Source organism: Cyanistes caeruleus, chromosome Z, assembly GCF_971803275.1.
Source record: "Cyanistes caeruleus chromosome Z, bCyaCae1.hap1.1, whole genome shotgun sequence".
NCBI classification, from domain to species: domain Eukaryota; kingdom Metazoa; phylum Chordata; class Aves; order Passeriformes; family Paridae; genus Cyanistes; species Cyanistes caeruleus.
This window is the reverse complement of record NC_141732.1, coordinates 15,630,249-15,654,968: the sequence shown is the minus strand read 5'-3', so window position 1 is coordinate 15,654,968 and position 24,720 is coordinate 15,630,249. Positions and strand designations below refer to the sequence as shown.

Below are 24,720 nucleotides of genomic sequence, written 5' to 3'. Positions count from 1 at the left end.
AGGTGATGGAAGCAGCCGAGAAGAGGTTAGTGAGAGATAACCCCATAGCAGACAATTTCCTCAGGGTAGGGTAGCAGAGGGACAAACACTATCCTCTTCTCTGTGCTGACCCAAAACAAGACCCAAGGGAATGCCATGAAGTTGTGTCAGGGTGATTTAAATTGGGTACTAGGAAAAAAGTTTTTGACCCACAGAGTGGCTGGGCACAGGCTCCCCAGGGAAGTGCTCACAGCAACAAGCCTGACAGAGTTCAAGAAGTGTTTGGGTAATTGTCTCAGGCCTGTGGTGTGATTCTTGGGGTGTCTTATTGTAATAAATGGAATTGATTAGTGTTAACTAAATGGTAACTGTTATTAAGGTTATTAGAAGCAATCAAAAGAATCAGTGTTCCAAGAGAGATGCACCCCTTTACAGATGGTACATGTTAAAACTGAGGAACAGGATGTAGTTTGGGTGATGCCCCAAGATGAAAACAGCCTTGAGATGGACAAATTTAGGCACTGGGCCTAAAAATCAGTAAATATCAGACTAATGAGTAGACTCACATAACACAATGCTTTGTACGCGGGCGCAAACCTGTAAGGTTATCCAAGGGACAACGAGGAAAAGGAGAAGCTTTTGCCAAAAGACCACCAAAAGAAGACTGAAGACCCCCTAACAACAAGTGAAGCATGCACCATGAAGAATAGTGAGGTAAAGTCAGAAAAATTGTAACTAAGAGGAAAGTTATGGGAAACATTCATGAATATGTATAAGCATACAGCTTATAAGGTTAGCTTGTAGTGCTTTGTTTTGTACGTGAGGCAGGGTGGGAAGCCTCTGCACCCCGGTCAGTTTTTCTTATGCTTTAATCATACTGAATTCCTGGCAAATTCTATCTATCAGTTGTAATTTTTTTACTAAACTGTATTCTTTTCCTGAACTGTATTCTTTTATACCAAATTACTATTTGCCACAGCACCAGAGGTGGGAAGGGTGCTGCTGCAACTCCCGCGGCAGAATCCACTGTCAGATTGCCTGGGGCACAGACACGTCCTCTGCTCGGCGAGTAATTTCAGCTCAGCTCAGCGGCAGCGTGCAGACGACATGGAAGGAGAGAGCAGAGCACTGTGTGGCATTCTGCTGAGAATTAGCCTTTATTCCAGCTATGCTCTCGCGAAGGGAGCTGGTGACAGCTGCTCTAGAACAGGGGAAAACCTGGGGTATTTATAGGGTTGGAGAGGGGCGGGAAACCGGGATACAAGTATCGGGGTGGGATGGCAGGGGAGAACACCAATGGAGTCTAACAGTTTAACATAACTAACTCAAAGATTTCTGGGAGTGTTACTTTTCTCTCTCTTACAGCAAGTATCTTGCCTCCAGGGGAGGGCCAGGATCTCTGAATCAGTGGGTTACCTGGGCCCCACAACTATTCAATTTACTGAATTGTATTCCTTTACATTGAAAAGACTTGGCTGCAGGAGGGTTTTTGGCATTTCAACTCTCCCAGCTGGGGGAAGAAAAAAAGAGAAGAAGTTAGTACTGAGGAACGAGAAATGCCAAAACCTCTCGGTGAAGACACCTGCCCAAGTTCACTCTAACTGTAGGTGATTAATCCCTTGCATAAAGCAACATTCTTCCAAGGGGGCAGGATTTTAGCTTTGGTGAAAATGCTGACAAAATTGCTGCCCGTTCCCGTTGCTTCTTCTGTCTCCAAAGAAAGAGAAATGTGCCAAATCTGCCGAAGACAGGCAGAGACAGTGAGAAAGAAGCAGCCAGCTGGCTGGAAAAGGGGCAAAAAAGAATGTCTTCAATTTCATCATTTCCCCTTCTCCCACTGGACCTGTCTGCTTTGAAGTGGGCAGCTCTGTTTGCAACCCCAACCAAAACAGCAAAGCTACTCAGTCTAGTATCTCTTCTCTCCCTTCAGCTAGGCAGAACACAGAAGGATTTTACTTGTCCTGGGCAAGCCGGAAGAATTTCCCATGAGATTCCTCTCTTTGGACCCCTTTCTGAAAGCTCCTGAGCTTGCAGTGGCAGTTTGGTGTTGCGCTGCAAAGCGATGGCAGGGCGCCGGCTGCAGGCAGAGAACGAAAGGCTTTGCCCCGCGCCCTGCCGGGCCGTGTCCGGCCAGCCCCCGGAGCCGCCGCGCTGTGCCCGCAGCCCCGGCTCTGCCGCGCTCGTCCCCGCCGAGTCCGGCCCGTGCCGGGGCCGGGCCTGGCGCGCGCGGGGCCGAGCGCAGCGCTCCCCTTCAGGCCGCGCGCTGCCAGTGCGGCTGAGGCCGTTGCGCCGCGGCCGTTGTGGCAAACAGTCGTCGATCGGCGCCATGGCGGAGCTGCCGCTCCCCGCCGGCCTCAATGCCAGAACCTTCCCCGCCAAGCTGTGGCGCCTGGTGAACAGCCCCCGCGTCCTCTCCGTGCGCTGGGACAGCCAGGCCCAGGGGCTGCTCATTGACCGCTCCCTCTTCGAGCGGGAGCTTCTCAGCCCGGGCGGCGACCAGGGGCCAGCCCCGCACACCTTCAGAGCCACGCGGTTCCTCAGCTTCGTGCGCCAGCTCTACCGCTACGGCTTCCGCAAGGTGCCGGGCCGGGCCGGCGCGGCTGCGCCGGGTGATGCCGGGGCGTGGCTCCACTACACAAACCCCTGGTTTCGCCGCGACCGCCCCGAGCTCCTGCTCCGCATCGAGCGCCGGAGCGCGGCCAGCAGGCAGCGGCCGGCGGCGGGCGGGGACAGGAGCAGGTGCTCCCGGCAGCTGCCGAGGGCGCGGCAGCTGCCGAGGGCGCGGCAGCTGCCGAGGGCGCGGCCGCTGCCGGACGGGCGGGAGAGACGCAGCCGCTTCAAGGCGCTCCCCAAGGAGCGGCCGCCGCTGCCGCCCAGGCCCCTGCCCAGTGGCTTCCTCCTGCTGCACAGGGAGCGGACGCTGCCGGACTGGCGGGAGCTGCGCAGGCCCCGGCCCGGCCGCTTCCAGCAGCCCCCCAAGGAGCGGCCGCTGCTCAGCCGGCGCCCGCCCTGCGGCTTCCACCTGCTGCACAGGGACCGGCCGGGGCCGGCCCGCTGCGAGGGGCCGAGCCGTTTCCAGGAGCTCTACGGGGAGCGGCCGCTGCCCGCCGAGCGGGAGCTGCTCCGAATCCCGCCCTGCGACTTGCTCGGGCTCCACGGGGAGCGGCCGCTGTTTCTCGGCCGGGAGGGGCCCCCCAGCCACTTCCAGGAGCTCTATGGGGAGCAGCTGCCTCTGGCCGACCGGGAGGTGGTCAGGATCCAGCCCTGCAGCTTCCAGCAGCTCCACAGGGAGCAGCAGCCCCCAGCCTACAACCCACCAGGTAGGAAAAGAATTGTAGCCTTGCTTTTCCAAAAGGTCCTGAAAATTGGCGGTTGGAAGTATTTTCCCACAATGCTGTGTCATTCTGAGACAGAAATTGTTAAGCCTGCTAGGAAGGGGGTTCTAGAAGGCGAAAAGATTCTCTGCCTAGTTTTCCTTTGAATGTGTTGCATCCAAGGCAGCAGCAGAGCTCTGCATCCCAAAGCCACATTCTGGAGCCTGACCACAAGGTGTTTGGATTCTTGCAGCCACTCCAGGCAATTCAGCCTCCAGTGCTCCACCTGGCAGTGCCGCCTGTGCAGCAGCATCAACGGCCTCAGCAGAGAGCGCACTTAAGGAAGAGGAATCTCCACCGCTGGATCTTGGCCTTGCTGTGGAGAAAATGATTCGGGAGATCAGGAGATCCCTGTCTGAGAAGTCTCCCTCTGCTCAGGTAACCCCACTGGATGGGAATAAAAGGGGCTGGACCGAGAGCTTTTTAACACTGTTCCGTGGCTCAGAAGCAAAAGCTGCTTCAGTTGAATGTGTCTCTCTCTCTTAATGTGCAGACCCAGTGCCTGCAGTACATTTATGCTTGAGGAAGGGCAGACTCAAGGTGGGGAGTGGGATTTTTTGGATTTACCATTATCTTATGCTCAAATGGGATGTCTTTTGTGATGATGTAAATTCACACATAGCAGTGTTCAAAACATTTTATTCCACAATAATAGGAAACATGGCAGGCTCTGAACCATTTAGGATTCTGATGGATGGGCTACTGCAGAAGGGATGCATATTCTGCAACTGGTCCTAGTAAGAATATCTTTCTGTCTGAGCAACATTTGCAGGTGCTTAATCTTGAGCATTTACTTCCTTGGTGGAATAGAAGTATTTGGTTGTCTTTTGAGTGGTTTGGTTTTGGGGTTTTTTTTGCTACTCTCTAGACTCAGAGATTTTTGCCAGTGGAAAATTTGATTCTGGAAATACCCTAGGTCCATAAACGTTTGCCGGGGTCATACATATGGGGCAGCAGCAGCAGAGGGCTCCAAAGAGCACCACCTTGTGATGGATTGTCTGAGTGCTTGGGTGGGGTGGTGAGACTCCCAGCCAGAAATGTGTGCTTTGTGTGTGGCTTTGCAGCACATAGCCCTGGGCAGTGCTGGGAGCAAGCTCTGCCCTTACTGACAGCTGTGTTGGCAACAAGGAGAGCCCCTGGCTTTCTGCTGGCTAATTTCTTACAGCTCGTGGGGTAAGCCAGGGTCAGAGCATGAGGGCACATCCCCTCATTTGGTGTCTTCTGGTTTTCTGTGTTCACAATTTGCCTCAGAGGTCATTTTGTAAAAGCTTCCATTTAGCCTTGGCCATGGAATCCTGAATTTAAAAGATTTATCATGTGAACTGTGTGCTGAGTGTTCCTCCCCAGCCTCTGCTCCACGTCCTTTGGGAGTGGAGAAGGGTTATTGTAGCCCTGATGTGATTCCAAGAAAATATTGAGTGATCTTTGGGTTTCTTTCTTTCTGCTTTTCTTTCAAGGGGAATATTCATGTTGCCTCTGAGTCCTCAGGAGGGGAACCCATGAACGAGGCTGCAGCAGAGGAAGATTCATCTGGCACCAAGAACTGCGATGACAGTTGCCCAGAGCCTGAGGAGCCTGGTAAGGAGAGAGCCCACATTGGTTTGAGCCCCATTGGCCCATGGCTGCTTTGAGCCTGTCCCTGACAGGAAGGGAGATCAGAAGAGCTGAGTTCTTGTCGGCAGGGTCCGTGCTTCCTGGTGCCTTTAGTTCAAGTCCTGCACTGGCACAAGTTCCCCAAGCCCTGCCCTCCACACTTTTCCAGAGGCTCTGACACTGAGTCCTGTGCTGTGACAAGAGAGCCAAGAATAAACCTGACCTTGTGGGAGCTGCGTCACCAAGCTGGGTGTCCCAGTTTTGTGCTGAAGCCATGGATCAATTCTCTGCAGGGTGACAGGGGAAGCTGGGCTGAGCACTTCTTGAAGGAACAGGGGGGAAAAAAAGAGTGCAAAATGAGGGCAGAAGTCGAAATCGCTGACTGTAGTACCAGTTTGCTGGAATCTGTCCTGAGACACAAGAGAAACAAAGAGAGCAGAACATCAGAGGCCAATTAATTGAAAAATGACAAATCTGGTAACACAAGGAAAAGCCTGAGGGACCCCAGATTAGTGAGACTAAGAGGAGAGAGGAAGCCCTTTGGATCCAATCCTTGGCCAAGTCGGTGCAGCCTGCAGGCCTTGTAGGGAGCTCTTTCCCTACCAGCTTGTCCTGTCAGAGCTGATGGTCAAGTTGGAGCAGGTACTGCTCACTGTAGAGGGCAGTTTGTAGATCTGACATCACGGAGCTGGTTCATGATTCAGCTCACAGCACCCTTCAGCCTCAGCCACTGCAGCGTGGCCTGAGATCTTTCTGTCAGCACGGAGGAAAAAAACAAGTCAGGGCTTCTTTGTGGGAGAGGGGACCGTCTTCTGTTTCAGGCTCTCGTGGGTGCCATTTGCACTGTGGGTGCCGAGACTTTATTGAGATACTTGAATGCTTCACACAGTTTTGGAAACTTGGAAGGATCCCTGTTCTTTAAAGAGCAGGCTTCAAATTCCCAAGGGAGAGTCTGCCTTTCAGACCATCTTCTCCAGTCCCTGACAGGACAATTGCTGCCCAAGGCAAACAGGGCCCCAGCCACAGGAGCCAGTATTGACTCAGTGTTCCCTTTGCTTCCCAGATGCCATCTGAGGGATGTCTCCCGGAGGGCTGTCCCGCATGGCAGCAAGAGACAGAGGGAGGGCCTGTGACCATCAGGCAGGTAGAATCCCTCTGTTCTACATGTATAGATTTCTATAGTTCTGTTAAGTAATTCTTACAGTTATGTTTATCGATTTTAATGTTCTGTTTCTATAGATTGAATTCTTTTATATATTTCTATATAATATAGATTATAATTATATATGAGATCTCTATTTAGTGATCTGCATAGTTAAGGGTAGATAAATCTAGTTATAGATGTGATATATATTTTTATATGGAATTACATTTATAGATTTTCTGATTTAAATTTATATATGTCTAGAGTAAAATTAATATACATATATACACATACTTAAAATTCTATTTATAAATGCAGATAGTTATATTTGAAGAGAAATATAGATGTTCAGAGGGCTAGGTTTATGTTTGTGTAGCCTTAGGCTGCATTTTAACCTCTTTCTGCCCTCGGCTGCCTTTTTCACCTCCTGTTTTTCCCCCTGTGCCCCCTCTGTCCCCTGTTCCTGTGCTGGGTCCGAGCTGGGGCCGGGCCAGGTGGAGCAGCAGTTCCAGCCCCGGCTGTCCCTGGAGCGGTGGGAGCTGCCGGTGGCCCCAGGCACTGTCCCCTGAGGAGCTGCTGAGGGACGGTGAGACTGAGGGGGCTGAGGAGGCGGTGACGCTGAAGGGACGGTGACCTTGAGCTGCTGGGGGCACTGAGGGCTGTGGGGGAGCAGAGGGTGATGGTGGCACTGAGGTGACAGGGAAGTGGCACAGGCAGAGGGAGATGCCAGCTCTGAGGGGACAGAACAGGTCAGAAGGGACTGAGGGGGGTGAGAGAACTGTGAGGGACTGAAGAAACTGAAGGGGGGACTGGGAGTTTGCCAAGAGGACGGTGGGGCTGAGGGGATGGAGGGGCCAGCAGGGAGCAGAGAGGGGTCAGGGACTGCAGCTCTGCCAGGCCTCGGAACCAATTCCAGAGCCTCCGCTTTTGCCACAGCTGTCCTGAAGACCTTGAGGCCAGCCAGACACTGCCAGGAGCCAGCAGGGAGAAGCTGAAGGCCAGGAGCGAGAGCAGTGAACAGGGAGCTGCTGCTGCCACCTCGAGAGCCTGGGTGAGGCCACAGGGCCAGTGAGGCCGGGCAGGGCTGAGGGTGGCGTGGGCTTTGGCCGTGGGCGCTGCCCGGCTGGGCAGGAGCGGCCCCTGCCCGTGCTGGGGCTGCTCAGCGCTGCTGCCCCGGCCGGCACAGGGGCTGTCCTTGGGCAAGGCAGCTGGGCCGGCAGGGCCCGGGAGCTGTGCCGGCCTGCCGGGGGATGCAGGACAGTCCCGCCGCGACTGCGCTCGCCACACGCTGGCCCGCTTGGCCTGCTTGTTCTTTCAGCCCTGCTGGGGAGGCTCTGAGGTTTTCCCTTCCCTGCTGGAAGGGCAGGTGCTGCCAAGGGAAAGGTCCCAATAATGACTTGGTGTTCCCTTTGCCTCCCAGATGTCCCATCTGCTGTCCCTGTCCAGGAGAGCTGCTGTGCACAGGAGCAAGAGACAGAGGGAGAGGCTTTGAAGACGGGAGGGCTGGGTTCCCTCTGTTTAAAGAGGGCATAAAGAGGAATAATTATGCGGATATTTATATATGTATATATGTATATTCCTATTTGTATAGGAATATTTCCTATATATGTTTTTCTATTTATGGATATATTCTTTGTACATATGTATGGATCTATACACATCCATGTTTATAATTACATATGTGTATATAAGTATACATATATGTTGTTATAGTTGTGTTAAAATCTGTCTTCTATGTATACAGTTGTGTGGGTATCTATTTCTGTTGATGCAATTATAGTGCTTTGCCTCTTTAAATAGGTATATTGGTATTTGCATAGGTAGATATGTGTATTTTTATATTTTTATCTGTGAATTGACATTTCTATGTGGAATTATATATGTATCCAGATGTATAGGTGTACATTTCTACTGATGTAGTTGTATGGATATCTAGCTTGATATTTTTATACTTATAAAAATTTATATTTTTTTTATATAGGTCTGTTTTATATATATATATGTTTATTTATATTGTATGTAATATTTAATCCATATGTACTTCTGTAGATAGTTATAGTTATACACATTTATATGTATTTGTGTATAGCTGTGTATTTAGTTCCATTGAAATGTGTATGGAGTGGTAGAGTTGTATAGTTCTGTCAGCTGTGATCACTATTTGTACAATGTTATTTAGAAAGGGAAAGCATATTTTTGTATTTCTATATGGGCCGTATGTTTTTAGTAATAAATTGTTAAACATCTAATTGATTTTTATGTATCGTGAGTTATAGAGGCTGGAAATAAATTATGATTTGTTAATATAATTTAATTTGGTACTTGTATATTTCTATATTCTTGCATAACAATATTTGTATATTTTTACATAGCATTGTTCTAATAATCTAATAAATGCCTTTTTTGACCCTTAACTGAGATTTCTATGGTGTAATGTATTGGCAGCGCAGGTGTAGCCATTTGTAATTGTAAGACGGGTGTCTGCGAGCGAGGGCTCAAGCCTTAACACAGTTACGACAACTGGCATGTTGGACAGGAAAACAGGTAAATATTACATCAAAGGTTTTGTCTGATTTGCTTTTGGACATGAACAGTATTAGACATGCTGTTTTGCAGAATAGAGTTGCTATTGATTTTTTATGAGCACAGGGCCATGGCTGTGAGGACCTTGATAGGATGTGTTGCATGAATCTTTCTGAACATTCAGTGTCTATTCATGCTCATCTTCGACAATTACAATAAAATATGAAAAAATTAACCGTGGAAACAAATCCATTGGACGAATGGTTTCAATGCCTAGGTCTCACAGGATAGTTAAAACATTTGGCACAAATGGCAATTATTGTTATATTGATCATTGTGATTATACTATTGTTTATTCCTTGCTTGCTGCAATGTTTGCAAAACATGATCAAGAAGGCAGCTACTTCTGCAGTTTTTTTATAAAAAGAAAACAGGGAATTATAGAGGAATGGCTAACTAGCAAAGGTCATGTTCCCATGCAGCAGTTAGCTGAGAAGAAGTTAAACAACAATAGAGTACAGTTGGTGTGAGATGTTGCAAGGTCAGAAAGACCTTAGTGATAACTGTTAACTGAGAACAGGACACTGTGATCAAAAGAATGTAGATTCAGCATAGATGATCGATCGCAGGAATGTGGAACTAGGTGGAGTTGACCTTAAATGAAACATCCAAGAATGAGCTTGCTTTTGCACTACGTATGAGCCTAATTATTGATGCTATATAAGTGGTTTTAGAGTTACCAATAAATGAGACTTGCTGATCACTCATATTGATTGCTGTTTTTCTCCCGCCGAACTCATCAGAGTTGTACATTAGAAGTTAAACTGCTGTCAGTTTTAGTGATTCTTCTGACATTTGTGTCAATAATCCAGAGTCCAGTTGTCAGGAATATTTGTTTTTCTTTCTGGCATGGTAGTTAAACCATTGGTACCTATGAGAAATTGCATTCAACCACAAACAAAATATATATTTTGTAGTGTATCTTGCATTACATTTGTGTAACGTGTGATAATATTGCTTAAATGTAATTTCTTACATGTAATTTGCAATAATAATGTTGCTTAAAAATGTAATTTTCAAAATGGTTTGTTTTGCATAACCTGTCTGACAAAGATAGAATACTATATAATATATATATAATACTATATAATATATATAATACTATATAAACTATTTTGTTTTGAGTATGTGTCCAGGGGTGACTTTATGATACTGGTATCCTCAATCGCCTGTTTTATGTTATATATTAAGTTCTGCACCTTTAAGACTGGCTCTGAAAGCGAAAGAGGAGAAGAAGTGCGCAGTTTTTGTTGAAAGAAAACATCACTCCCCCACATCCTGCTGCTGCACTGTGGTGTCTGCAGCATGGAGAGATAGCAGGACAGAGCTTCTCTTCAGCTTTTAGTTTGTTTTAGCTAGCTGAAGTAGAGGAGTTCCCTAGACTTTTTTCTTTTTCCTTGGATCTGTTCAAACCTGCTCTGGACTGAAAAACCCTCAGACAAATCCCAGGAGCTCACACTTGTGGCCCACCAGGGCCTGGGCCTCGGCATTTTCTGGCGCCGGAGGGACTGATAAGAACCTGAGCGAGCTGAGCTGCACCACATGAAAAGGACTTTTCTTCTGAGATTTGCCATCTTGTTGAACAGTGAGAGGTTTTATTGTTTAATATTATTCAATTTTCTGTTAAATAAACATTTTTTTCCCACTGCTCTCCAAAGAAATCTCTTTTTTCCCAAACCAGTTAGAGAGAGGAGTAGTTTGAATTTTGCTTTCCTGGGGAACCCCATTTGGAGGTTCTCTCCCAAATTTGCCCTGAACTAGGACAAATACAGTTCTTGGAGCTCAATGTGGGGCTTGAGAAAGTAGAAAAACCTGTACTGATTACTAATTTGTATTTTGGTTTTATGTACTCTGTATTGAAATAAAGCAGTCAGTAGCCATGTTGTCTAAATGCATAATGTCTCTCAGGGTGGAGGTCTTCATGTAAATCTAGTCCCTAAATTTTTTAAAGCTTTAATATCTTTCTTTTCCCTCTTTTACAGTAGAAGAACACAGATTAGAATAGTTACTGTGCTGGGCTCGCTGATAATTTATAAAAAGTTCATAGAAGTACTGAAGTTTCTGCCAAGTATGTTTGGCTTAGAGTTTATTCTTCTGACCCTGCCTCCCTATCCCATAGCACATTTTGGGGGTTTATTAGTAACTACACCCAGTTTGTCAGAAGAACAAGAGGTGAAGCTTTTCACCCTTTCCTTTCCTTCTTCTCCTTTGAATCTGTTATGTCCCTTTTTGAGAATATCCAGTTTCCCCTGAGTGTTAAGGATATCACTTTCCTAGTATTTCAGCTCTTAAGCTTCCTCCATACTGTCTACAACTTCTCTAGAGTGAGGGCTGTGATATCCAGAAGAATAACGAGACCCCTTCCCCAGAAGTAGACTCAGGTGTAAGAAATACTGAGTAGTGTAGAGACTGAGAGAGAATGAGCTGGACCCTGAAGAAATTTTCTCATGCCCCAGCCTAGGAATTTTCACGTGAACAAATTCAAAACCCAAATGAAGTAAAGAAATATCTAGAATAAAATTACTATGATAATTCTAAAGGAAAAAAAAAAATCTCATTGCAATAAGCTGGGCCCTAGCGTATGCTTATCGCACGCTGCTAGATACTGTAGGGCAGGGAGATAAATCAGCAGCTACCCCAGTCACTCAAGCTGCAGCCGAGCCAGCAACTAAAACAAACAGTGAACCCAAGACAGCAGCCAAACCAGACGGTGAGCCTAAGCCAGTGTCTGTTGCTCCTACCATGAGAAGCATGAAATTCAAAACCAAAACCGATCAGCCAGTAGATGATGATAATGGTGATGCGGGAGAAGGACCCTCAAGAACAGCAACTGACCAAAAATCAGAAGGCACTGGTGAGCCCTTCTCCCTGAAGGACCTTCGTGGCCTAAGAAAGGATTACACTCGATGACCTGATGAATCTGTAGTTAATTAGTTAGTCTGTCTGTAGAATGCTGCAGGTGAGGCTACAGTTCTGGACGGGACTGAAGCGAAGCATCTGGGGTCCCTGTCACACGATCTGGTTATCGACCAAGGAATGATGAGGGGGGCTGACCTTATAGTCTCTGGAAATGGGTCCTGAGAAGTGTGGCACAAAAATATCAGTACGCAGACAATCTCTATATACAACAAACTCATTAGAAGATCACAAAACAAAGAATTCAGTTCTTGAGAGAAGTAACAGTAGTAAAGATTGTCATTGTGAATAACTTAAACACTAAAAATCCAGACTTAGTACCATGTACATCCGTGATGTGATGAAAACTTGATCGACTTGGGCCACAAGAATACTTTTCTGCTTTAGCAACGATGAAGCGGGATGACAGAGAAGAGACCGTGCTGGATATGGCGAAGATGCTCCGAGCATACGCAGACACTGTGCATGGCCCTATACAGGCAACAATTGCAGCTGTGAGAACACGTCTGCAGAAATTCAAAGACAAAACAGAAGAAAATCTCAAGAAACTCAGAGAAAACCTTCTTCCAGTCACAGCACAGTACAGACCAGGAGCCCTGGTACTCAACACAGAAGTTCTCCATATAAAAAGAAAAAACTATGAGCTAAGCTGTAGCTCTTCCTGCATGACTGTAGAAAAAACATGAAGAGATATGATGGAAAATCTACTGCTGCTCTGGCAAAACAAGTACATAAATAAGCAAGACTCAGAAGAGAAGTTCCACCAAAAAAAAAAAGCCACTCCACTAGCCTGTAGTCAAACTGCAAAATATGATAACAACATGTCTGATCCCTTTGAAAGAACCTCCAAAACAAATACGCACAGAAAAAAAAAAAATAACCAAACTTAGAGGAGCCCTGCCTCTAACCAGGTAGAGGCTAGGAAAAAACGTGTCTTTTAGACTGTGTCATTTGTTAAGCTGGCACATCAGAACCACAAAAGTACGAAGCCTTAATTGACACTGGTGTGCAGTGCACGTTAATCCCATCACGAGATGTGGGGGCAGAATCTGTTCCTATTACTGATGTGACAGGGGGATCACAAAACTTTAGTAGAAGCTGATGTAAGCCTGAGTGGAAGTGAGTGGAAAACACACCCTGATGTGACTAGCTCAGAGGCCCCATGCATTTTCAGCATAGATTTTCTCCGAAGTGAGTATTTTAAAAACCCAAAGAAACTCAAGTAAGCATTTAAGATAGAAGCTGTAAAGACAGAGAACGTCAAACAATTGAACACCTTGTCTAAGCCAGAGAACCCATCTGCAGTAATGTAGTGGTTTAGATTTGCTAATTTCGTTTCCCAGCCAATGCACCAAATAAATGTTGTGGTTTTAAAGCAGTAACTAAAAAATTACTAGAAAACTTACTTATTTCTTGCTGTGAGATATGGATTAGAACAAGAGCAAAACAGGCTTAAAACTTAAAAGGAATAAAGAAAGCTTATTAACAAAACTACAAGAATAAGAACACCAGAATAAAACTTCCAGAAAACCCTTTTTTCCCCCACTACCCAACCATTCCCTTGTTTACATGACAACATAGAGACAGAAAACTTTGGAACTTTGGTGTTTAAAATAGTCCCAATTCTTGCTACAGTCTTTTCATCAGTCTTTGTAGAGAAACAGAAGTCTTCTTCTGCCAATTTATGGAGTTTCTCACAAGAAAACTATTTCCTTTATAGCTTTCTATTTTTCTGATGCCAGCTCCCTGGAAATCTGCCATCAGTTCTCTCCTCCCATTTCACATCACTCTGAGGTGTGTTATGGGTCAGTGAGTCTAGGGATGTCATTTATAAGGATGAGTTATTCAAAGGCAAAAGTTCTCTTCATCTGTCTCAGTGAGCCTCCCTGGAAACAGAAGTTTTCTCTTTGCCTCTCAAGGCCCCAGATCTCAACTATTACTTCTCCCCCCTCTGTTCTAGCACTTCACTGTATCATAATTACTCCACCTTTTGCTCAAAATCCACACTTTGAACACTTTATTCCTCCCAATATACTCTGTCATGAATTAAAGGAGCTTTTTTCAGAACACTGTTGTCCATCTCCATAGCTTTAACAGAAAAATATTTCAGCTATTAAATCATCATCTTATTCTCTCTTCTCCATCTAAAACCTGATTCTTTTCTTCACTGTCTTTGATGGCTTTATGATGTCTTCTTCATGTTGACTATCCCTCTCTCTCTCTTCCTTCTCTCTCTCTGGGAAAAGAAGTAATCTCTAAGTCTCATCCAGGTAGTAAAGGAGTTAAAGTCTTGGAAAGCTGCAGATGTTCATGGTGTCACGTTTCAGTCCAGCAGCAGAAACTGCAAACCAAGTCAGGCCAGCCAGCTCCATTCCTCCACCCCACCCCACCTCCCCCCGCCCTCAGCGGCCTTGTCTGGCCTGGAGCTGGGGGGAAGAGGCCGACACAGAGCCTGCTCCCTCGTCAGAAGCCAGAAACCAAAGAGAACAAAAGAGCCCTGGCTTTACATCTTAAGGTGGTGTTCATAAGTTGATCTCACTTCTCAATGGTTAAAATCGCCGCCAATTCTCAGAAATGGCCAATAATTGGTCAGAAAAAAAACCTACCATCAGCCTCCAGCAGCTTCAGCTTCCCCCCAGTTCCCGGAGCTGTCTTAAAGGTAAAGTCACCCCATGACAAGTAAGATACCTGAAACTAGAAAAACAACTGGTACCAATTGCCACCTCAATGGTGCATTGCCAGCAGTATCAGACAAATCAAAATGCTGTAATCCCCATCCACAAGATGATCCATAAGGTAAAAAACCAAAGAGTAGTCAACAAAAGCCACGTAGATAGTTTGACGCTGCCCACCGCGGCCCTCCACGCCTTGGCTAGCTCTCACTCTGGCCACTGGCAACGCCAGGAGTGGGGAACGGTCTGGGAGTGAGTTTTCCCCAGACCGAACCTTCAGAGCCCTCCGCCGTTAGGCTCTGCGGTTTCGCCATTGTGGGTCTCAGCAAAGGAATGGAGGAGGCTCAGAGTCCCAAATACTTCCCAGGAACCAGGTTTATTGCAGGACAAGGGAGCAGTGACAGGGGAATGGACTGGAAAGGTGAAGGACAAGACAGACTGAGCCCCGAGCACCTCCATGCATCGGGTTTTAAACATAGGCGTGTACAACTCAAGAACCAATCAGGGCATAACGGCGGAGGAGTCGAGGGAGGGGATTACAGTACTAAAGGCCAATAAGGGAATTGCATGGGCATGAGGGGCATGGAGGGTGCTGGAACAAAGGGAAGGGTTTACAGTTCAGGAACAAGGGGAGGGGTTTACAAAATTGACAAAAGGGGGCAAAACCATTAAAAAACCATGGGGGGGAATAACAGGAACAAATCAATAAATTGTACAAACGAAATCAACAAACAGACTGCAACAATAGTTAACGCCCGAAGTTCCACCAATCAAAAAGGCCCAGCCCAATCTATACCCCTGCATACAGTAAACAGAAAAAAAGTCCTGGAAGTACATTCACAAGTTTGTTTAAAAAGGCAGTTTAAATCAATTCTACTTCAAGTACAGACAAACCCATTCGTAAAGTTGTCTTTGCTCAGAGACCGAGTTACACATAGTAGGTAATACAGAAAGATAGAAGAACACAATGTGTACCTCAGAGAGATCTGATTGTTAAGTGAGAACCATGAAAGAATTCCCTTGTCTGTATATAATGTATGTGTTGTAAAGTTAAAATATATATTAATTTTAGTAATAAGTTGATGATATGGGGATAAGGAGTGGAATGTCCTGGGATGACTTTATAATATTAGTATATCCAGTCGCCTGGTTTATGTTTTATATTAAGTTCTGCACCTTTAAGACTGGCTCTGAGAGCAAAGAGGGGGAAGAAGAAGCTGCAGTTTTGTGTTGAAAGAAAACATCACTCCCCCACATCCTTCTCCTGGACTGTGGTGTCTGCAGCAGGGACAGACTGCAGGACACAGCTTCTCTTTTACAGTTAGTTAGTTGGTATCTAGCTAAAACAGAGAAATTCCCTAGACTTTTTTATTTTTTTCCTTGGATCTGTTCTAACCTACTCTAGACTATAAAACACCCAGACAAACCCTGGGAGCTCATGCCTCTGGCCCACTAGGGCTTGGGCCTTGGCACTTTCTAGTGCCAGAGAAACTGATAAGAACCTAAGTGAACCAAGCTACACCAAAAAAGAGAAAGACTTTTCTTCTGGGATTTGCCACTCCATTGAACAGTGAGAAGTTTTATTGTTTAATATTATTTAATTTCTGCTAAATATATGGTTTTTTCCACTTCTCTCCAAAGAAATTTCTTTTTTCCCAAACCAGTTAGAGAGAGGAGTAATTTAAATTTTGCTTTCCTGAGAGAACCCCATTTAGAAGTTCTCTCCCAAATTTACCCTAAACTAAAACATATACAGTGTGACATCTTAAAATCCTCATTACTATTTCACAGAACAAAATGAAAAATTCTGTCTAACAGAAAAAATTTAAACAGCTGCTCTTGTTGTTTTGACTACTTCAAGCTAAAAAAATTTCCATTAGTGGTACTTAAAACCAGTTTTTCACCTGGTGTAAGTAAAATAAGGGCAATAGAAATGATACCTAGACAAAATAAAAGCTGAAGAGCAAATTTTTTTAGTTGATGATAAGGGATTTTTAATTAATAGTGTCAGTTATATTTATTGATTGACCTAGGTTCCAAAACAGTGACCTGGTTTGATTTCCAGAAAATAATATAATAAGGAAATCTTCAAAGTAATTTGACTTTGGGCAAAACCAGAATATATTAAAATGATCAAGGATAGAAACAATGAACAAGAGAAAAACATAGCACTATGAAAAATCTTAATATTTTCCAAAAAATGCTAAGTGGAACATGGATGAGAAAATTAACTTTGCATAATAACATTTTAAATATTTGGCTTTAATAATGTGTGCTTGGTCAAGTCTTCAGAGTGATAAATACCCAATTAGAAATGCTATGCTTATTTTGCTATTTGTGACACCTGTGATTTGTGAGCTTAATAAAATGTGAGAACGTATTTATATTGACTATCCATGGATTTTTAAATGGCTGATATAAAAGGCAGTTTAAAGCAACAGGGTTTCCAGCACTTGGAAAGTATCACTCTCCCTGCTGTGGATTGCATGGTGCACAGGAAATTTCTTCTGCAATATAGTACAGACTGGTTGGTTAATTGTACAGACTAAAATGGTTAATAATTTTCAGCAATTTTGCTTCAGTGTATTTTGTGTTTGGTGTGTTTGGTTCAAATCCATTTTAAGGTAGAGCAGGAACAGGAATTTGGGAAGAATTATGAGGGAGCAAATACCATCTCTGTTCTTGGGACTCAGCTTGTGGCCTGGCAGTAAATTCCTAGTGCTATCTAGGGGTGTAGGTCAGCATTATGGGGCCTGTTTTTGGCCAGGTGCCATGGCCATTGTTCCTGCTCCACAGCTGGAAAGTGCCTGGGCTGCACTTGTGCATGGAGCTGGGGCTCAGGCTGTGGGTCAGCATGAGTCACCCTGTGTGTCCTGCCCCACAGCTGCAGTGCCTTGGGTAGGTTCTATAACTGATTTACAGGCATCTCACTGTGGGTCTGCGGACCCTTCATTGGCCCCAAGTGCTGGCCTCCAGAATACCCAGACCACCTGAGGGTGAGGGCCATCATCACCTCGGGACCTTCCTATGGATCTGGTGTTTGCCATAGGTCTGAGTATCTCTTTTTGGGGTTGGGACCCTGTGTATGAGCCCACTATGGGTTTGGGACCCCCAAATGCCTGCCCCAGAGAACACCTGGATCACTGGGGAGATGAGGACCAGCAACTCCTAGTTCCAGAGTCCTCACCTGGGGAGTGCTAGGAGGGTTTCTCTGGGTTTGAGCACCCTGCTGTGAGTCTGGGATAACCCCGTGTCCCCCAACGACTGTCCCACAGAATGCATGGCAGGGAGAAGTGGGGTTTGGGGATTAGTAAATAGGAATTTGGTGTGAAAAAGGGGGATTTTACAGGAAAATGAGGCATTTTGTGGTAAAAACGGGGAGTTTTTTGGGGAAACAGGAAGACCTGCTGGGAGAAAAAGGGGGATTTGCAGGAAAAAAATTGGATTTTATAGAAAAAAAAATGGATTTTGAGTGAAAAAAAAAAAGGGGTTAAAGAGTTTGGACAAAAAAAAAATTGGATTAAGAAAGGAGAGTTTTGAGATTTCCGTGGGAGGGGTGGAGAAGAGATGAAGAAGAAGGAAAACTTGGGGAGACTCTTGGAGAGGTTGTGCAGATAACAATTATTCAAGATTGAGTTCCAAAGTGGGACAACACAGGTGGGGTTTTTAGGACCACCTGAGTCCTCAGGCTGTGCCTTCATTGGAAGTACTCAGGAATTGCTCTTCCAGCGGTGACTTGATCTTGGGGATTTTATCCAGGCTGCAGAAACAGGGAAAATGAGAGGAGGGAATAAGGGAGAAATATGGGTGCAGTGAAAAATAGGAAATATGTGCTAAAAAGGGGTGAAGTTTAAAATAAAAAAATTACCTGATTCCATTTCACGGTGTGTCATGGGGTGGCTTTACCTTTAAGGTGGTTTTGGGAGCTAAGGAAGTTGAAGCTGCTGGGGACTGATGGGAGTCTTTCCTCCTGACCAAGTATCAGTCATTTCTAAGAACTGACAGCAGTTTTGACCATTAAAAAGTGAAGTCAACTTGTAAACACCCCCTTAAGATGTACAGTCAAAGCTCTCTTGTCCTCTTTGTTTCCTGGCTGTGAAAGGTAACAGAGCTCCAGGCCTCCCGTTCCCTGCCCAGGCCATGCGGCCCGGGCGGGGGCTGGGCTGGGCCCAGCGGCTCCCGGCTGGGAGATGGGGCCTGCGGGGCTTGCCCCGGGCTCTGGCCGGGCCAGGCCGGTCCCTGGCTCGGCTGCAGTTTTTGCTGTGACTGAATTCACCAGAGACTGCCGAGTAAAGAAAGGAAAAAAAAAGCTCTTGACCTGCGGCGTGCTGAGACAGGGATCACACTCTCCAGAGCAGCCATGAAGAATCTTCCATTGCAGACAACTCCAGCTGCTGCTCCAGCAGAGATCACAGAACCATCTACAAAACCTGGGCAGGATTTTAACCTTTTCATTACCTTGATGAGACTTGCAGATTAATCCTGTTATCCAGAGAGAGAAAAAGAGAGTGATCAACATGTAAAGAGACGTTATAAACTATCAGAGACAGTAAAGAAAAGAAGCTTCAGAAAAGGTAAAGAAAAAGGAGATGCTTCATAAGCTGAAATATTTTTCTGTTAAAGCTATGGAGATGGGCAATAAGGTCTTGAAAAAAAACTCCTTTAATTCATGACAGAGTATATAGGGAGGACTAGAATGTTCAAAGTGTGGATTTTGAGTAAAAAGTTAAGTAATTATGATACAGTGAAGTGCTGGAACAGAGTGAAGCGAAGATTTGAAGCCTTGAGGGCAAAGAGAAAACTGTTTTCCAGCGAAGCTCACAGAGACAGATGAAGAGAACTTTTGCCTTTGAAAAACTCATCCTTAAAAATGACATCCCTAGACTCATGGCCCACACACACCTCAGAGTGATGTGAAATGGGAGGAGTGAGCTCTGATAACAAGATTTCCGGGCATCTGGCATCAGGGCAATAGGAAACTATAACAGAAATAGTTTTCTTGTGAAAAACTCTACAGATTAGCAGAAGGAGACTCCTGTTTCTCTACAAAGACTGATGAAAAGACTGTAGCAGGAATTGGGACTGTTTTAACCACTGAAGTTCTGAAGTTTTTCTGTCTCTATGTTGTCACGTGTACAAAAGAATGGTCAGGTAGTGGGGGATAAAAGACTATTCTGGAAGTTTATTCTGGTGTTTTTATTCTTGTAGTTTTGTTAATAAACTTTCTTTATTCCTTTTTAAGTTTTAAGCCTGTTTTGCTCTTGTTCTAATCCATATCTCACAGCAAGAAATAAGAAATTTTTTAGTTACTGCTTTAAAACCATTACAGGGTGCCACTGTATAATTTTGGGATCCCTACTCACCTCTTGGTTTCTTGAAAGGCCAGCATGTAGCCCTAGGCCAGGTTGAGGCAGGAGAATACCTCTAAGTGTTGAACATGTCTTTGGGCAGCACTGAGTACCTGCCTTGTGGCAGGGGGAATTTGGTGTGTCAGCCCAGACATGTAGATAACCCCCTAGAAACAAATCTGGGAACTCTTTCCAATGATAATGGCACCTCCTAGCAACAGGAAATAACTGTAATAAAAAATATTTGATCATGCATTGCCCTAGGGATAATATATTCAAAAGGTGAGATTACAGGGAAAAACTCACAAGTCCAGGCCAAGGATTTGTACAAACATACCATCATTTATAATTTTGGGGGGTTTTTTTCCCAATTCCCCACCAATAAATTTGCAAAAATAGTTACCAGAAATCACTGTAGTATTTTTTTAAGTTAAATTACAGTCAATAATTTCTTTACAGAATACATGGTCTAAAAACATCTAACACAGGCCAACATACTACGGTCTACTCCTTTTCTAAAAAACAGAAAGAAGTAGAACTGGAATGATGTTCAGTATGGAGAGTGTTATATTATCTTCTGAAAAAGATTCATAGATCAGCTGTCAAATTGCTGTGTGAATCAGTTTGTCATCTGTGAAATGAGACAAGCTGATCTCACGCTATGTCTCACACTCATTTGGCAAGGGATACTTAAAATTTGCAGGCTTCTTTGGGAGACTCTGATAAATGGTGCAATGTAACTCAAAGCTGGTATACCAGTTATGATAATGATTTCCAATGTGAAGTTCAATGCTCCAAACATTAGAATAACCATGTATTTTATTGCCACAACTGTATGGTGGGCTGTCAGTGAAGCTGTTCTTCTGAGCAGAAGAAATTTCCATCAGAGAAGAAATGCCAGTGTCATTCCTTGTGAACTGAGTCTAATAATGAGTAATGAAAGCATTTTATGACAAGATGATAAAAGTGTTTGGCTTTTCTGACTATACCAACATTTATCAAGACAAAATTCTGCTTCCTTTTGCTGTTTTTTTCTGTTCCCTGAGTGTGAAAAGGTGTGTACAGTTCTCTAAGGATTTAATTGAGAGCATAGGGTTACCAGAACAGAACCTAGCATTGTGACAAACTTTTAGAATCTAAAATTCTAAATACTTACCATACCCATCTCTCTCTTGTGGTCTAACAGTAGGTTTATATCAGCATATTAAGAAATGCACGCAAGAGTCAGTTGCACAATCTTTATTTCCTTTATGGTTTTTATTTGCTTTTCTGCAACTAACTTCTTCAGAAAATAGATTTCACTTGCAAAAACTGAGTTTTATATGAGCAGAAGATTCATCTGACTCTAGAAGAAAAAAATCTTTGAAAATTGAAGCTCAAAAGTTGAAAAAGTTTAGCATTTGAGTAAGACTGAGCTAGTGCTTTAAACTAACTGCCTAACCTAATAGCCTAATTGTTTATTCTTTTATCTGTTGCGTAGAACTATTAATGTATTTGCTTGAATAACTTCTTCTGCAAAGCCATCTTGAAAAAACTGTCCACCTCTCAATGTATTAAATAGTTGATTTATATGTTTTTTCATTATTTGTGGGGTTTTGACCATATTAGAGGAACTAGTTGCCACAGGAACTGATTAATTTTTACATATTTAATTAAAATTTAAAGCTTTAATTGTATTAAAATTCAGCTAGACAGGAACACATTTCCTTTAGCTTTTTCTATTTATTAAAACCTCTGCTAATTATAGGCTCCCTTCTGGTATCCTAGAGATAAAAGCAAAATCTGGACATCTCTATGACATATATTGATATAAAAATGTTCCTTAGAGCATTGGAAAATAAAATTCCAATTATAGTTTTACTTTTGAACTTTCAAATTGGCTGTAGATGTTAGGTATATTAAATATCCTTGAGGTCTAAAGAAAAAAAAAAAAAGGCAGAATTTTTCTTCTCTTTCCTTTCACTCTATTTTCCAGAGAACTCTCTTCATCACATACACTTTGCTAATGTCAAATTTTTTTTTTAAGCCCAGGAGATTTAAATTCCCTTTTTAAGTGGATATTAGACTATATTGAATATATATGAATATGAACCAGCTTAACTGACATGGCAGTCATGTTCATTGGAACTGTCAATCATTATTTTCTTATAGAAATTTGACACTGGATAGGAGATTTTTGTATTGCTTTCACAGAAGAGAGGTAGAGACCTGCAACTGAAGAGGCAGAGACCTGTGACTGAAAACTCTGACAAAAGGAAGGATGAGTGATCATCATTAATGAGCATGTTCTTTGGTGGTGCCTATTCTGTGAGATCTATATTAAACTGTCAAACATTCAAAAATACAGTTATTGATCTAAGGATATTAATATCAATTTTTTTTCACTTATTTGTACTCTAGTGCCACTAGCTTATTAAATTAAAAGTTAAACATGCATTTCAAGATATTAGGCTGCATTGTGGAAAGAGCATGTAATTCATTACTTATCTTTCATAAGAACTAAATGGTCTTCATGATTTATGATGACTGTCATTCACTGTCTTAGAACTACTAATTACCCTATAGAATTAATTATAAATTTACCTGAATATAAGGCAATTTAGTGAATTCTGGAAGGTTAAATGTAGTCAAGAGTGCTTAAATCCACTGCTTATCTAAGGCTGACTTTGCTGCATGTTTAACTGAAGTAACACTCTCACAAAATCACAGAAGCCAAAGCTTGAAGAATTAGCCTTTAAATACTGCAGCTTGAGGTAATTTCCTAGAAGAGCTGACATAATTAAAAATAATAGAGTTTATTTGAGTAAGTTTTATCCGTCATCTGCTCTCAAGCAATGTGTTTTATATCTCTTCCCTGTTACATCTCATCTCTAGATTGCTACACTTATGTTATTTTTTTATGTCTCCTGTAATTCTTGTCTTTGTTCCCATATTTTATCCTTTCTATTAAGAGATGTTAGGAGGGGACCTCTCCACCAGCTGTCCAGGATAGGACCTCTCCTGCTTGTGCTGGGCCCAGCCAGTGCCCCAGGACATGAGATCTCTGACCAGGCTTAGGGATGCAGCTGCTGCTTTTCCATTTACCAAACACCTGTTTCAGAGAAACAGACACACATACAAATGGGACACTGACACTGCTGGTCAGAGAGATTGGCACAGATTCAAAAAGTCATTGCCTTTTGAAGCACCTGCACAAAGAACTCAAGTAAAATGTAAGCACAGACAGTGAAATTTTGTCTTCCCTTTTCTGGATCCTGGGACATCTCCTCTACTTCTACTTAATATCTGTTCCATCTTGTCCCAAGCTTGTTAAAAAATGTTATGTGCAACAGGGTGCTCTGGTAGCCAGGAGGGCTGACCTTGAACACGTCGGGCCACGCATTGCCAGTCAAGTGAAGGAAGAGATTGTCTCACTCTCCTCTGCGCTGGTGTGGCCTCACTTTGAGTGCGGGGGACAGTTTTGGGCACTGCACTATATTAAATAAATCATACTATTAGGATGTGTGCAGAGTAAGGAGACCAAGGTGATGGAAGCAGCCAAGAAGAGGCTAGTGAGAGATAACCCCATAGCAGACAATTTCCTCAGGGTAGGGTAGCAGAGGGACAAACACTATCCTCTTCTCTGTGCTGACCCAAAACAAGACCCAAGGGAATGCCATGAAGTTGTGTCAGGGTGATTTCAATTGGGTACTAGGAAAAAAGTTTTTGACCCACAGAGTGGCTGGGCACAGGCTCCCCAGGGAAGTGCTCACAGCAACAAGCCTGACAGAGTTCAAGAAGTGTTTGGGTAATTGTCTCAGGCCTGTGGTGTGATTCTTGGGGTGTCTTATTGTAATAAATGGAATTGATTAGTGTTAACTAAATGGTAACTGTTATTAAGGTTATTAGAAGCAATCAAAAGAATCAGTGTTCCAAGAGAGATGCACCTCTTTACAGATGGTACATGTTAAAACTGAGGAACAGGATGTAGTTTGGGTGATGCCCCAAGATGAAAACAGCCTTGAGATGGACAAATTTAGGCACTGGGCCTAAAAATCAGTAAATATCAGACTAATGAGTAGACTCACATAACACAATGCTTTGTACGCGGGCGCAAACCTGTAAGGTTATCCAAGGGACAACGAGGAAAAGGAGAAGCTTTTGCCAAAAGACCACCAAAAGAAGACTGAAGACCCCCTAACAACAAGTGAAGCATGCACCATGAAGAATAGTGAGGTAAAGCCAGAAAAATTGTAACTAAGAGGAAAGTTATGGGAAACATTCATGAATATGTATAAGCATACAGCTTATAAGGTTAGCTTGAAGTGCTTTGTTTTGTACGTGAGGCAGGGTGGGAAGCCTCTGCACCCCGGTCAGTTTTGCTTATGCTTTAATCATACTGAATTCCTGGCAAATTCTATCTATCAGTTGTAATTTTTTTACTAAACTGTATTCTTTTCCTGAACTGTATTCTTTTATACCAAATTACTATTTGCCACAGCACCAGAGGTGGGAAGGGTGCTGCTGCAACTCCCGCGGCAGAATCCACTGTCAGATTGCCTGGGGCACAGACACGTCCTCTGCTCGGCGAGTAATTTCAGCTCAGCTCAGCGGCAGCGTGCAGACGACATGGAAGGAGAGAGCAGAGCACTGTGTGGCATTCTGCTGAGAATTAGCCTTTATTCCAGCTATGCTCTCGCGAAGGGAGCTGGTGACAGCTGCTCTAGAACAGGGGAAAACCTGGGGTATTTATAGGGTTGGAGAGGGGCGGGAAACCGGGATACAAGTATCGGGGTGGGATGGCAGGGGAGAACACCAATGGAGTCTAACAGTTTAACATAACTAACTCAAAGATTTCTGGGAGTGTTACTTTTCTCTCTCTTACAGCAAGTATCTTGCCTCCAGGGGAGGGCCAGGATCTCTGAATCAGTGGGTTACCTGGGCCCCACAACTATTCAATTTACTGAATTGTATTCCTTTACATTGAAAAGACTTGGCTGCAGGAGGGTTTTTGGCATTTCAACTCTCCCAGCTGGGGGATAAAAAAAAGAGAAGTTAGTACTGAGGAACGAGAAATGCCAAAACCTCTCGGTGAAGACACCTGCCCAAGTTCACTCTAACTGTAGGTGATT

The 24,720-nt window shown here is 44.1% G+C and overlaps 2 protein-coding genes and 1 long non-coding RNA gene across 3 annotated transcripts in view; 1 reads left to right on the top strand and 2 right to left on the bottom strand.

The window, feature by feature from the left end:
• Window positions 1–24,720, bottom strand: part of LOC111940938 (uncharacterized) — a 776,486-nt gene that overhangs the window by 295,390 nt on the left and 456,376 nt on the right. The gene's annotated exons all lie outside the window — the stretch shown is intronic.
• On the top strand, window positions 2,149–9,380 carry LOC147648159 (uncharacterized). The gene is made up of 6 exons (XM_086868731.1): window positions 2,149–3,299; window positions 3,547–3,731; window positions 4,811–4,931; window positions 6,010–6,676; window positions 7,027–7,141; window positions 7,511–9,380. The coding sequence occupies exons 1-4, from the start codon at window positions 2,306–2,308 to the stop codon at window positions 6,018–6,020; spliced, it is 1,311 nt and encodes a 436-aa protein (XP_086724857.1). The 5' UTR covers window positions 2,149–2,305; the 3' UTR covers window positions 6,021–6,676; window positions 7,027–7,141; window positions 7,511–9,380.
• On the bottom strand, window positions 14,619–18,345 carry LOC147648158 (uncharacterized). The gene is made up of 2 exons (XR_015280749.1): window positions 18,130–18,345; window positions 14,619–18,021 (listed from the first exon to the last, which is right to left on the bottom strand). It is a non-coding gene; the product is annotated as an uncharacterized LOC147648158 (long non-coding RNA).

What these genes read in the sequence shown, in the direction of transcription:
- LOC147648159 (XM_086868731.1), top strand. Translation starts at nt 2,306, where the DNA reads ATGGCGGAGCTGCCGCTCCCCGCCGGCCTCAATGCCAGAACCTTCCCC. An exon ending in CCCAGCCTACAACCCACCAG is followed by an intron (nt 3,300 to 3,546) that starts GTAGGAAAAGAA and finishes GGATTCTTGCAG; the next exon opens with CCACTCCAGGCAATTCAGCC. An exon ending in AGAAGTCTCCCTCTGCTCAG is followed by an intron (nt 3,732 to 4,810) that starts GTAACCCCACTG and finishes TTTTCTTTCAAG; the next exon opens with GGGAATATTCATGTTGCCTC.